This window comes from Corapipo altera, unplaced genomic scaffold (assembly GCF_003945725.1).
Source record: "Corapipo altera isolate COAL_440 unplaced genomic scaffold, ASM394572v1 239, whole genome shotgun sequence".
Classification (NCBI taxonomy): domain Eukaryota; kingdom Metazoa; phylum Chordata; class Aves; order Passeriformes; family Pipridae; genus Corapipo; species Corapipo altera.
Genome location: NW_020884938.1, coordinates 582935 through 597222, shown reverse-complemented (window position 1 = coordinate 597222; position 14288 = coordinate 582935). Strand labels below are relative to the sequence as shown.

Here is a 14288-nt window from a genome sequence, read left to right as displayed (position 1 = left end):
CCCAAATTTTATCTTTTCCTGGAAGTTGCCCTCAGTAAATGCCAATATATACATTGTGATGACGACTGGCCACCTCTTAGCATTTGAGATGGGAGGGATTCCCAGCCTTTGACCTGCTTTGCTTCCTGCAGAGCCAGCATTTGCTCTGTCTTCCAGAGTCTCCGCTGGGATGGATCTTTCTCTGTGTCCAGATTCAAACACCACTGCCTCAAGAGTCTGGTCTATCTCTTAATTTGATGGAGAATTCTTAAAACTAAATTCTGCATAAAATTATTTTCAGATGGAATAATTTGCTCTAGATGGATTTTTTTTTTCCCTTCTTGCAGTCCTCTAAGTCTCTGCTAAGAAAAATAAATGTTATTTAGACTGTAAGCTCTTTGGGGGAAAAGCTGGACTTTTAAGTGATGTGCCTGTGTTCACAGAACCGGACAGATCAGATGAGCTCGAGGTACAACACCTATGACTAATAGTGGTTGGCCACAATTAAGTCTTTTTATCCCTGGGAAACTTGATTTCCCCCCCTCCAACAGGTATATAAGTTAACTTTTCATACTTAGGTTTAGAACAAGCTGAACTGTACTTTCGGAAAACAAATATTACACATTGAAAATGTAACTTTTTTGTTGTTGCTGCTGGTTAATATTTTATCGCTTAAAAAAAAATTAATGTCAAAGAATCACAAGAATGGACTGGGTGGGAAGAGAGCTTAATGATCACAGAATTACAGAACAGGCTGAGTTGGAAGGGAGCCCGCAGCAGCATCGAGTCCAGCTCCTCGTTTAGTCCCACCCATGGGCGGGGACACCTTTAGACACTAAGCGAGATGTAATTATTCGCGTAATTTATGTATTTTTAGATGTGCCTCGGTGTTGGCTCAGAGGCCATTTTGCCGCCGGAACCGCGCGCGTCACTCCCCACACGGCGGGGCGGCACCGCCGCCATCGCCCCTCACGGCGGGGGCGGAGCGGGGACATGGACGGGCGGAGCGGGGCTGGAGCAGGCCGGGCCATGGCGGGGGCGGAGCGGGGCTGGAGCAGGCCGGGCCCAGCCATGGAGGGGCGGAGCGGGGCCGGAGCGAGTCGGGCCATGCGGGGGGCGGAGCGGGGCCGGGCCTTGGCGATGTCGGCGGCCGGAGCTGGGTCGCTGTGCTCGGCCCGCCTGGAGAGCGTGCGGGCGCTGTCGGGGCTGCTCCGGGAGGCGCGGCGCAGGTAGCGGGGGGGGCGCGGCGGTGCCGGCAGAGGGTCCCCGGCCCGGCCCGGCCCGGCCCTGCGCGCAGCCGGGAAAGGGGCGCTCGGTGCCCGCAGGACCCTCCGCCGCGGAACACCCGCACACCCCCGGCTGCCCCCGGGCCGGGCCGAGCGCTCGCACGGCCTGCTCCGACCGCCGGCTCCTGCCTTGGGCAGGCGGCGCCGAAACGGGTCAGCTCCGTGCGATAGCCCAGCACGTGGTGTAGGCCGATAGGAAGGAAACTGCAGCGGACTGAGCGTTTTGCCATTTAAGAACAGTGCCCGTGTCTAAGAACTCCCAGCTCGTGGTTCTGCTCGATGGAGGAAACACTCCTGTGTGTTTGGGACGCCCGGGGGCTCCTCTGCCAGAAACACGTGTCCCGGGATGCATTTCCCACGGGGACGCGGTGCCCCAGCCACGGAGCAGTGTTTTGGCATGTCAGGAAGCGGCAGGAGCTGCACCACTTCTTGCGAGTTGGAAGGTTCAAGCTCCACGAATATATTTTCTTGTGTCCTGAAACAAAACCAGATTCCAAACCTTCTTTCTGGTTGTTTAAGCTTCACTGTTTTCTTTATGGCTGAAGGCCAGCTCTGGTCTTTGTTGTGCCACTTTGGTATTTCCCCCCCAGTGTTGCACCACTGTAAAATGTAGTTACTCCCCCTGCCCCTCCATAACCCTCTGTGATGCTGTGGCGGGTTTTTTAATGTTTTAATGTAGATGGAGAATGTGTGAGTGTGTTGCTCTTGATCAATTCTGAGGCTGCAGGATGAAATACATACTCCCTGGGGATCTGAAATCTAATGTTGTAGTAATTTAGGGATATTAACGTACCCTGTTTTGTGTTTTCCAGCACAAGTGCTCTCCCTTCTGTGTAAGTTTCCTCCACACCCTTACAGCCCTCAATGTTGGATGCACTGTGTTGTCAGTAACATGTAGACAAACATAGCAGTGTCACTGTTGGAGCAAAAAGTCTTACAAGGGACTTAGAAAATGTGAACAGTGAGTAAAGACTAAGAGAATGAGTTTTGTTCAGCCTAGGAAAGCAAACACAACAGCAGCAGAGGTGGGAGATGATGTCTCCAGACATGTCAAAGGGATTATGGATAGGATGTGTATGGACATGGTGGAGTTGGCAGTGTTTGGTTAATGTTGGACTCGATCTTAAGGGTCTTTTCCAACCTCAGTGATTCTGTGGTTTGATTTATGGATGTGATCACTTATGAAAGAGGAGGTAGAATTATTTGAGTGTGCAGCAGAACACAGGTAGTACTGTATCATATACAAGTGTTTGATCAAGAAGGTTTTAAATTCTCCTTTAGGGAGAGTTTTCTGTATGAGCATTTTATTTAATGCTACTTTACATTTGATCTCATTTCACTTTCTTCTGTTTGATCTTGAGTACACAACAAGTCTCTTTAAGGTTCAGGGAGGCTGCATCTGGATTTCCTTTGCTGACCCTGGTCAGAAGGATTGGATGAGCAAATTGATTGAACTTCCTCTAGCAATGCCATGAACTCAGGTGTGGCTCCTCTTCACCAGCAGGTGATATCAGAGTTAGCAATGTGTGTCAGGTGTTTAACTCATCTCCATTGAAGCTGATGATCCTTGTGGGTGCCTTCCAACTCAGGATGTTCATGATTCTGTGATCTAATGTGGGACACCTGAACTGTGTTAATTAATTAGAGCATCTTCTCCTAAAGCAACATGCAGTGTCATGTATAAACAAGGCAGCCCTGTGCACTGGGGAGACTTTTTCCTTTTCCATAAGATTCCAAAGAGCTGTTGAAAAGTCATGGGGAATACTAAGGGAACAGAACTCTCCTACAGCCCCTTTTCTGAAAGGGCTGGTGGGAGGATTGTGTGATTTGTTTTGCTCTTCCTACTTGAAAGACTTTGTATACTGTGCATAGTTAAAGATTGTTGCAGAAACATCTTCGGGTTTACAGCGGGAAGTGTCATTGCCGGAGGCTTTTTGGCAGCAGGGCATTTTTCCTCTTTTTCATCGCAAATTTATTTATTTCAGAGAAGTGGCAGAAGAAAGTGTATTTCGAGACCTCCTGGAAATCCTGACCAGTGCCTCCCGTGCCATTGAGCAGAGCTGCAAGGACTCCTGTGGGCTGGCAGATGTGGACACCTGCCTGCTGCTCGTAGCCGAGTGCTTCAGGTGCCTGAGGAATGCCTGTGTGCAGTGTGCCAGGAACCAGCACCTCCTGAGGTACAGTCAGCAGCTCTTTTAGCCCACGAAAAGTTATCACCTTCTGATGTTTGTGTGCTTTCGTACAGAGATTATTGTTTTACAGTGCTGAGTTGGTTGATTTGTTAACGGGCAGTTTCTGATTGATACAGTCACTTGAAATCAAATATGCAAGAAACAAAAACAGCTGAGCTATTTGTAGGTCAGAGTTTGGGGCCCTGCTGAATAATGGAACAAGCATCTGGGTCCTTAACATGAGTTGATGATGCAAATGCTATAAGCCTGTTGGAAGCCTGACTGTATAAATACCCATTTTTTTCTCTTTCTTCAATTTTTTGGATAACATAATGAATGAGTAAATAGTCTTAATTATCAGTTAAAGAAGTAGTATGTCTTTTAAGGTACATTTAGATCTGTCTGGCCCTCATGGCAAAGGACAGCATGTAGAACTTATGCATATTAACCCTGATACATGCCCAGGCAAACTGATATTAATGGAGAAAAAGTCAATCTGGCTCCTTAAGTTATTTAGCCTCTCTTATTTTTGCCTGTGTCTCTTGCAGCATTGAAGGAATGCCTGGGACACAACAAGCTGTAGTTAGTGAAAACCTGGTAGTCTGGCTGCTGTTTTTTAAAAACCCAACAAAACAGCAACACTCTCCCTGCCCCAATCCTGCCCAAGAACCTCAAACCAAATGACCAAAAAAAAAAAAACCCCAAAGGCCTGTTACAAGTTTCTTGGATCACAAAGACTTACTGTGGAGTACAGTCTGCAAATTTGGCTTCTTGGGACTTGTCAAATTTGATTTATTGAACTAAATGTAATTTTGCCCTGGGACCAAGTCGTAGCTTCTGTGCAGGGGCAGAGTTTTGTTAATGCCACAAAAGTTGCAACTCAGACCATTCTGAGATGGCACCTATGATTTTCCTCCTCACTGGAGGAAGGATAAATGGTTACTTGACCTTCTCTGCATCCCTCTGAGAGTTGTGTATGGTTCCCTTGGAGCTGGCCCCCTTGGTTTTTGATGGTGTCACAAACTGCTTTGTTGGCATTGAAAATCCTCCAAGTTTATTACAAAGTAGTGTACGTGACTCTTTCCCTGGATGCTTTTAGACAAGTAAAGCTGTTCAAATTATAGGAATAATTTGCTGATTTTTAACACTTGATTAGAGGAATAGCAAAAAGAGAGTAAAGGGTACTTAGCTCTGAAGGTACTGTGTCCAGAATTGTTAGAATGCAGGCTGATGCTGTAAACCCCTTTGATTTGCTTCTGATGGCAATAATGTGGCTGCTGATAGGCAGTAAAGTAGGAGAAACTGGTTTTTATTTTGGAGATCCTGAAGAGGCTAAAGGTTTGCTGTTAACTTTGGTGAAAAGCCTTTTAATTTTATTCAAGTGTATTTCATATCGAGCAAATTATTATTTTTTTTCTCAATTTAATAATAGGAATTTGGGTCTCATCTCTACATCTGTCCATTTGATCAAACTGCTTCATGGAATGCAAGTCAAAGAAGAATTGTTATTGCCTGGTAAGGCTGGGGATTTTGTTAAATGTATAGCCTGCACTATATTTTTTTTGTGGGGGAGGTATAATGTCCCTTTACTGATGTGTTTGTTTGATAAAGGTTAATTGTTTCTTCAGTTGTAGTTAAAAATCAGGGGGGAGTCTCTCTTACATTGCTTGAAAAAAATCTTGGCCTCATGTCTAGTCCAGTTGTATTTTCCATGAACTGTTCCCTGTAGAGTGTTAAAGGAAAGATATGTTGAAACTCTAAAATGAGCCAGGATATCTGGATTGCAAAAAGGAAAAGCTCCTGCAGTACCTCTCTTCAAAACATGTTCTGCCGTTTTACTGTCTTTTTATTCCATGTGCAAACGTAGGGAAATGATTTTTTTTTTTTTTTGATGATACTTGAACTAATTTGTCTGATTCCAGGAAGCAGATTGTGGCTGTGACTTTTTAAAAATGATTTTTAAATTTTCTTTTGTGCACGGTGCTTGCTGGCCAGTCAGGATGATACCTGCCAGGAATTAGGTGCTGATTTGAGTAGTGTTCATGTTTCCTTAGTGGGTGAATTCTTTCTTTCTATGCAGTGAAGGGAAAATGTGACTCCAGAGCCCTTCCTCCCCAGTGGTTGTTATTGCTACTGATTTCTCCCAAACTCATTTCACTGGATTAAGGCATTTTCAGAGAGTGATGAGGAACATTTGGTTTGTCTCTCTACTTTCATTTCTTTTCATTCCCATTCCTTGGATGAGGTTTTCCCTGGGTTCCCGCTGCTGCTTTTGTACCATTTTGTGGAAGCAAGTGAAACAACTGTCCCAAGTACCTGCCCCTCAAACACCTTTGTGAAGCTGGGGGGGGGGCAGTGAGGTCCAGAACACTGGGCTTTCTTTTGCTGCTCAGTTTGGCTCAAAACAAAGCCTTCCAGGCACGTGAGGGTTTGTGCTTAAGCCAAGGTCACTCCTGCACCCATTGCTGGAATGGTGCTGCCAGGGAAGGAGCAGTGGTGCCAGCATGGCCCTTCAGTATGGGAGGGCCAGAACTATAAGCCCTGTGGGTGGCAAAAAGTCACTCCTGCCTCCTGATGGCACCCAGGAGTGACTTTCAAGCCATGTCACAGGGAGGACTGGGAACCTCTCTGTAGACCAGTGAGATAAAAGGAAAAGTTTTGGGAGCTGAAATGCTGCTTTTGTCCAGCCTGACGCTGTCCCTGCTGGGGCCTTGGACAGCAGAGGGTTCCCAAAGCTGCCCTGGGGAGGTGGGCTCAGAGGGGCTGCCCAGCAGCTGCAGGAGAGGGAGCAGGATGTGCCCCTTGTTGGGTACAGGCATGGCCTGAGGTTTCCCCCATAGTCTCATTGCTGCTGTCCCCTCCTTTGTCCCCTCCTTGCTGGACTGTCACACGTGTGTGCTGGTCTCTGCCTGGGGGGCTGAAGAACCCCCAGGGAATCTTACTGAGTAAAAAAAAGGAGGGATGGAACCCAGTCATTTGTTTATCTGCTTCAGGCTCCTTTTCCTAACTACAGGCTGGTGTACCATCTGTTTGTCACCATGAACACAAGGGTGGCATTGACCAGACAGTTTCTAACAGTATTTCAGTCGGAGTTGTTCTGGGACTGTTACTCAATGTAGCCATTCAGCAAACACGTTGGAGTTGGAACTAAAATTTGCTGTATTGACCCAGGACAGGTGGCTCATCTGATACTGTTGAGGAACCTCAGTGAAGAGCTTGCCTTATGTATTCCCTGTGTCTCAGCACAACAACACAAAAATTCTAGACAAGCAAGTGTTGCTAATTCCTTGCTGAGTGATCTGATGAACTTTGTTTTAAGTGGAAATCAAGCTGATGCCTGGAGCAGCAGCTCCTGCTGCAGGGGGTGCCTCGGAAGGGAACAGTTCAATTTGACTGTGGATTGTCAGTCGTGGTGTCAGAAGCAAAGCAAATCACTCAATTGGGCTTGGATAGCACTGCTGAAACAAAAGAAACCCATGAAATCAGTAAATGGTACTGGGTTTATTAACTGTAATTCTGCTTGGTGATTCCCCTCATATTTCATGTAGGGGATCAGGTCACGGGGCTAGAGTAGCATGTGTATTTTGTTCTAGCAGATAATTAGGTGTAAAGTGGAATATTTCAAGGTGTTCACTTGGATATGTGTCCTATTTCCTCCCTCAAATGGCTGCTTGGATTGGGTGATCCCTCTTGGTGCCTGTTTATATCCTTAGGTTTTTTTAAAGTTCCTTCCTGTTGCTTCCACAGCAACAGAATAAAAGGAGAAAGAGGCAATGCTGTGTTGCAGAGTGAACAGCACTAAATAGTGTTTCAGACCATGTTCCTGTGAAAAATTCCCAGAGCAAATCATTGTAGGCTGAGTAAATTTGAAGTTCCAGCATTATTGTATTTATGAAGATGAGATTGAAAATTCTTCCTGCAGACTAAAAAATTGGTTTAACCTGATCTGTGGTATGTTTGCACTCTTATCCACTGGTAAGTCTGAGTGGTGGGGTAATTTTTGTAGGACAGTTCAGTGTAGTACAATTTGAAATGGATAAAACCAGAAATGAAATAAAGTATATATTCTGTGGCCACTGCTGTGACAGTGTGGTGATTCTGAGGGAGGGGATGTGATCAAAGCAGCCAAAAAGCAGGTGTTGTGCAAAGTAGTGTGACTAAAAACTGTTGCTAATAGTTATTCAATAAAATCCAGAATCCTTTGCATCTTCTCTGCTAGGAGAAATACTTTAAAAATAGTCTATCTTAGGCCCAGGTGTTATATACATGGTTAATTGGGCTCCTCACTTCAGTATATTTACTGAAACAACTCTACAGTGAGTTTTCAGCATATATCTTTCTTTTTTTTTTTTTTAATTGTTACAAAAAAAAAATAAAAATCCTGTGTGCTTGTAATGTGCTTGTCCCAGCCAGCTGTGAACAAAGCTTTTGTTTTGAGTGCATGATAAGGCAGTGGGCCAGAAAACTTGAAGGTGAGTTGGAATGCCTGTCCTGAAATAGCTCTTTAAGGCTTCAGATAGGTTTAAAAATAAATAGTTAATTCTTACATATGGCATATAAGGGTTGTCCAATCCCACCTGCAAGCCAGCTGTCCCTGTAATAATATTCTCCTTTCCTTTCCATACTTACATTAAAAATCCCCCAGCATTTTTAGGCCTTTCCTGTGAGGTGTTGCTGCAGGTAGCTGTTTGTCCCCACTCTTTCTCCCAGCTTACTTCCCAGGTTAGTCTGAGTTGCATTCCACAGCCTCGTGTCTCTTCTCATAATTGCTTACAGTGCATAGCAGGAATCTGTCTGGAGCAATTTTTTACTACTTGGAGGAGGGACCCTGCTCTCAGGAGTTGCACAGTGAAGCCAACAGCTAGATGAGTGCAGAGAGTTCAGAGAATCATGGAATGATTAGGATTGGAAAAGCCCTCCCAGCCCACAGATCCCCCCTGTGCCCGATGCCCCCCTTGTCCCCCAGCCCAGAGCACTCAGTGCCATGGCCAGGCCTTCCTGGGACACCTCCAGGGATGGGCACTCCAAACCTCCCTGGGCAGCCTCTTCCAGTGCCTGACCACCCTTTCCAGGAGGAAATTCCTCCTGATGTCCAACCTGATCTCACCTGGCACAGCTGGAGGCTGTTTCCTCTCATCTTGTCCCTTGCTGCCTGGGAGCAAAGATACTCAATTTTTTACTTTAAGTTGTAGGGAAAAATTGAAGTCTCTGCAGAATATAGATTTAGTGGAATTTTCACAGTACCCTCACCACATCCCTTTTGTTTATTCTTTTAATTAAAAAAAGAAAAGTCTCATCATAGCAACCTTTTTTTTTTCCTGCTCTGGGTACAAAGGCAAAAAGCACTTGCCAGAGGAGCAGCTGATGAAGCTGCCAGATGAACTTTATCTGAACTTGAAGCAGACCCACATCTCTTAAGAGCTAAGAAGTAGTTCAGTATGTTTGGGATTGCAGCAGACATAGGAAATATCCTTGTCAGAAGCCCAAGTAGAAAATCTCCTTCACTTCATTGCATGTGTCTTGTGGGGTTAGGTTTGTTTCTTTTTTTCCTTTTTCCTATGGCAAATCCTAAGCTTTCCAGCAGAACTTTGGGAAGGTACATTGAGGTTTGTCAAGATGATGGATCTTTAAATTCTAGAGTGAGAGATCTGGATTTAGGATTCATCTCTGAAATCTAGGAAAAAAAAAAGAAAAGATAGTTGCAAGCAAAGGCATATGTGTTTTGCAGCATGCTGATGTTCTATAGGCATGTCCCATTTGATCCTCTCATTTATTCCCACTCCAGCTTGGATGCAAGGAGCTTTAATCTTTTTGTTTGTAAATAGATCTTCTCAAACCTTTCACCGCCTCAAAATACTGCCGATGCTGAAGAATGTGCCTTGAATTCCAACGTAATTGCTTAAAAACGATTCATCTGCCAAAATACTTTTCTTCCCTCTCCTATGAAAAGGCCCTGAGTGCCTGATAGCTGCCCTGCCTGAGACAATTTGTTGTGCAAGTTCTCTGAATGAGGTGATTGTCCTCTCTGAGCAGAACTGAGCTCTCAGTGTGTGCCTGGGAGGTGCTCAGAGCGTGGCTCCAGCATTCCAAACTTCCAGGCTCCTGGGGATGCAGAGCTTGTGTTAAATCGAGTAGCACAGGTGTTGGTGTTATTGTACTGTGCTGACTGTGGCCCTGAAGTTTTTGGGAGTTTTAACCAATCAGGGTAAGCTGCCTCAAAAATGTGTTAATGGGGGAATCCCAGAATCATTAAGGTTGGAAAAGCACTCCCAGGTTATCGAGTCTCCCCTGTGCTCGATGCCCACCTTGTCCCCCAGCCCAGAGCACTCAGTGCCATGGCCAGGCCTTCCTGGGACACCTCCAGGGGTGGGCACTCCAAACCTCCCTGGGCAGCCCCTTCCAGTGCCTCACCACCCTTTACAGGAGGAAATTCCTCCTGATGCCCAACCTGAGCCTCCCCTGGCACAGCTGGAGGCCGTTCCCTCTCCTCCTGTCCCTTGTTCCCTGGGAGCAGAGCCTGACCCCCCCTGGCTCCCCCCTCCTGTCAGGGGGTTGCAGAGCCAGAAGGTCCCCCCTGAGCCTCCTTTTCTCCAGGCTGAGACCCCCCCAGCTCCCTCAGCTGCTCCTTCCCAGCCCCTTCCCAGCTCCCTTCCCTTCCCTTCCCTGCACACGCTCCAGCCCCTCCATGTCTTTTATGAGAGGCCCAGAACTGGACACAGCCCTCAAGGTGCCTCTGCAGTGCCCAGCACAGGGCACAATCCCTGCCCTGCTCCTGCTGGACACACCGTGGCTGATGCAGAATGTGACCAGCCTGTGTTCATGGCACGGGCACTGCTGGGATCTCAGCCAAAATCCATGCCCAGGTGTGCTGGCAGTTAGAGCAAGCTTTGGGGTGTTCACTGCTCTGAATGCTACAAAGCCCAGGAACTTTGGCTAAATTGTAGTGGATAATAAGCTGGAATCCTTAAACAGGAATTTGACTTTGCTTCCAATTTTCTGCAAAGTGTTCAGGTGTAGTTAAACAGCTACAGATACTCTCTTCAGAACAGAACTTAAAGCATTCCTTTAAAAGCAGTGCTGAAAGATGACCCCGTGTAAATTTTTTAATACTGTGCTTATTATAGTAACTTGAGCATTTTCTGGTAGGATGTTCAGCAATGTGAATATCAGGTGTCTAACACCTGTTCCTGCTTCCTTTCTTGAGGGAGGATGTGTGGGAAAATATGGAATATCTGGTTTTAAACATTTTTCAAGGACTGCAAATGTCATGTTCTTACAAGGGAGCTATAGAAAATGTGTCTTGCTTTGAGCCTTTTTTCCTCCCACCTTTTTTCCCTGCCCTTTTTCCCCTGCCCTTTTTTCCTCCCTCATGCCTTTTTCCTCTCACCTCTTTTCCCACCTTTTTTTCCCTACCTTTTTTCCTCTTGCCTTTTTCTTCCTGCCTTTTTTTCCTCCTTCCCTTTTGTCCTCCTGCCTCTTTTCCTCTCTCCCTTTTTTCCCCTCTCCTCCTTTTTTAGCTCTTCTCTTTTTTTTCTCTCTCCTTTCCTGCTGCCTCTTTTCTTTCTGCCCACCAGGAGCATTAGGAATCCTTTGGGAATCCCTTGGGAATCCCTTGTGTTTGGCCTCAGTCTGTGGTGTTTAAATGCTCTGGCTGGTTTGATCAGCTCTCATGCATATTTTTGTTTTAGTTAATGAAAGCCCAGTTACCCCAGACCTTGGTACATATGGGTTGCTCCTTGTCTAGGAAGCAAATGCCTTAGGAAGTACATTTTAGTCTATCAGTGCAGAAGAGACAGCACTGAGTAACCTTGGAATTCAGAGCTCTGTCCAAATAAAAATATCACTCCTTTATAGACATTAAAAATAAAAAAATAGCATGGGGCTGTGTGTGTGCTTCAGCAGTAAGATCTAAGGGACCTAGGCCTATATATAGGTTCCAGAGATTACGTTTCTTGCAAAAACCAGATGGGATGGAAGCATTTCATCTTTGATGAAGTAGCAAGACCTCTCCTGAGGTCTGCAGGAGAACATCCCAGGGTTGAGCAAAGAAGGATACTTGATTTCCTTGTAAGCTTTTGAAGGTGAAGACATGCTGTGTTTCAAAAGCCACTGAACTGTAAGCTGTAGGAGTTCATGTAGCACTAGAAAATCACGTTGAAGTTTCCTTATGAGAGATCCCTGAAAATGGATGGGAAGAGGAGAAAAGACATTCTCAGCAGCTGCACTGGGTACCTTCCCCCTTCTACAAATTTGTTAATTCAAAGTCATTGTCCAAGATTTACAGAAAAGGAGATGTTTAATCAAATGTTTTTGTTTTGCTCAGTAAGAATCTGAGTAAAACAGGGTTGAATTGTTATATTTGCAAAAGTATTTCTGAAAGCAAAAATGGATGAATACCAGGAAAGTGATTGCAGTGATTTCTACTTCTTTAAGAGAGGCTGGGAGAAATAAAGCTTCGGTTCTGTCATGGCTCAGTGAGACAAACCAGAAGATGTTTCTTTGCCGTGACCTTTTCTCAGTTCTGCACTGAACCACTGGCAGATTGGAATTGCAGTGGAAAACTGAGACTGGCTAACTTGGAAGGTAGGGAAGGGCAGGGAAAGGAGGCGGTCTCAAACCTGCCAAACCATGCTGAACTGGTTTTCCTGTATTGTTTCTTAAATGGGCAGCCACGTGTCCCTAACCATTTACAGTTTCTTGTCAATATTTATCTGTTTATTTGTTTTCTTCCCCTAGAAGGCAGTGGCAACAGCAGCACTCTTACTTTTGGTCCCCTTAAAAAGACTACCTTCCTACCAGTAGGAAAATGAGCTAGAAGTAAATACTTGGACCTTTTTGGAGTGCATTGGAGTGGTACCTTTGCAGAACCAGTTAGATGGAAAATCTGGATAGTTAAGGCTTAATTAGCTTGAAAATCTGAGCATTTATGGCTTATCTACTAACATCAGAGTCTAACTATTTTCCCCCACATTTTTGATACTTTTGTGTATACCTTATCCTCTGAAATGCCTGGTCATTCAGCAGTGTATTTTAAATGAACAGGAAGGAGAAACAGAGTGGTCAGTTATGGAACCTGAATGTTCTTTAATGAATGCCAATATCAACCAAAAGAGTCACTCTCTTTTGTGCTTGTCTTTTATGTATTGTCCAGTAACTTTCATTCTGCTATTTTATTCTTTAAAAAAATTGCATTTTGCTGTCTCTGCTTTTTGTAGTACTTTAATCCTGTTGCACTGAACAGTTACATTTCCAAATCACCACTAATGATATAAAAAATAAATATTTTAAAGTATGCCTGGAAGGTGAGATGGAACACACTTTGTAGATTTTGACTGGACAGACATCATAGCAGAGCAAATATTCAGAGCTCACCCAGTGCATTTGGGAAACCATTGCTGAGATTTATTGTCTATGGGCTGGGGTGTGTAGCTGTCTGAACACGTGTCTTCACACAAGCTTTGTTATATGGATTTGGAGAAGGTGTAACTTCTGAATTTTGTCCTGGAGACTCTCATACACAATGGCTGCTAAATTTAAACCAACAGGATTAAGGGAGGAAAGTTCATCCTTCCTCTCTTCCCACATCAGTGCCTCCTATATTTACCTCTGGAGGAGAAGGCATACTGTTTGTTGGGGATTGTGTCTGTTATTGTTTTGTTTCTGAGGGTCTGCTGTAAATTCTTGTGCTGCAGGTTTTTTTGTACAAGTCACCTTAGGTGCTGATTTATGCGGAATGAGTGAGTGGTTATAAAGCTTGAATCACTTTACCTGTCATAGAGGCCGATCATGAACTGTTCATGGGTGACATTTGTCAGTTTAGGTTCATACTGGCTTTTCTTTCGAGGGAGGGGAGGTGGGAGAGGGCAGTTCCCAGATGGACCCACAGTGTGTGGGGTTGATTCCCAAACAGCAGAGTGAAAGGAGCATGCCTCAGCTGATTGACAATAAAGAGGGTTTAAACATCTGCACTTCCATTTATTTTTTGTGTTTGGGGTTTCCTTTTGCTTACTGCTAGCATAATTAAAACTACTTGTGTATTACAGCTTAAATAGACCAGATGCTAATTTAAACAGACTTTTTTTAGCCAAAGGAATAAGGGACATAGGAATAAGAGTTGCCAGTTTCCTATGTGTGATCTTTGCTTTGTCTGTTAGGCTTTTTGTATGGGGGATTGGTGCCAACACTTTGCTGCCACTGTTAAAGTAAAAACTATAATTACATTGTCAAAATAATATTTATAGTATTTTCGGGGAATAATTGTGGGAGTGTGACGAATATATTATACTCATCAAACTTTTATGTAAACATAAGCATGAGTTTTTTATTTGAGTTATTGGTGTTGTTTTTGGCCTTTGTGTTTTTCCAATCTGTAAAAATAATATTGGGATTTTCATGGTCTCTGTAGCATTTGCAGAGTGTGTGCCCTAACAGTCAGTTGATACACTATCTGGTAGGAGTAAACTGCTAGTTGCACTTGTATTGGGATTTTGGTTTCATGTTTCCATAGCTTAAGAAAATCCTCTGTTTTTTTGAGTTTTGCAATCCCCTAATTACTATAGCTCAGAGCATTTTACTACTTTTACCAGACAGGAAGGTTTTAAGTAATTGGTTTGTTCTTTTGTACCATTAGAGGTTGTTCAGTTGGGGTGAGGTTTTTTTGTTTCTTTGTTTAGCTCTTTTTGTTTTAATGTATTGGTCTCTTTAGGCAAGTCTGAGCTCCTCTTAAAAGTGAGTGTGAGCACCAGCCAGAAAGGTCTCTGGTAGGAGGGGAGCAGCAGGATTTGTGGCTGCGGGCAGTTTCCCCTGGGGGCAGTTTCCCCTGGGGGCAGTTTCCCCTGGGGGCAGTTTCCCC

General features: G+C 44.7%; 1 protein-coding gene across 2 annotated transcripts in view; it reads left to right on the top strand.

The window, feature by feature from the left end:
* The first annotated feature begins 1113 nt into the window (after positions 1–1113).
* ATXN10 (ataxin 10) overlaps positions 1114–14288 on the top strand; it is a 54475-nt gene continuing 41300 nt past the window's right edge. For both annotated transcript variants that reach the window (XM_027660881.1, XM_027660880.1), the window contains exons 1-3: positions 1114–1208; positions 3251–3442; positions 4869–4951. In XM_027660881.1, the coding sequence (XP_027516682.1) occupies positions 1120–1208; positions 3251–3442; positions 4869–4951 (364 nt within the window). In that variant the 5' untranslated portion in view covers positions 1114–1119. The remainder of the gene's footprint in view (positions 1209–3250; positions 3443–4868; positions 4952–14288) is intronic.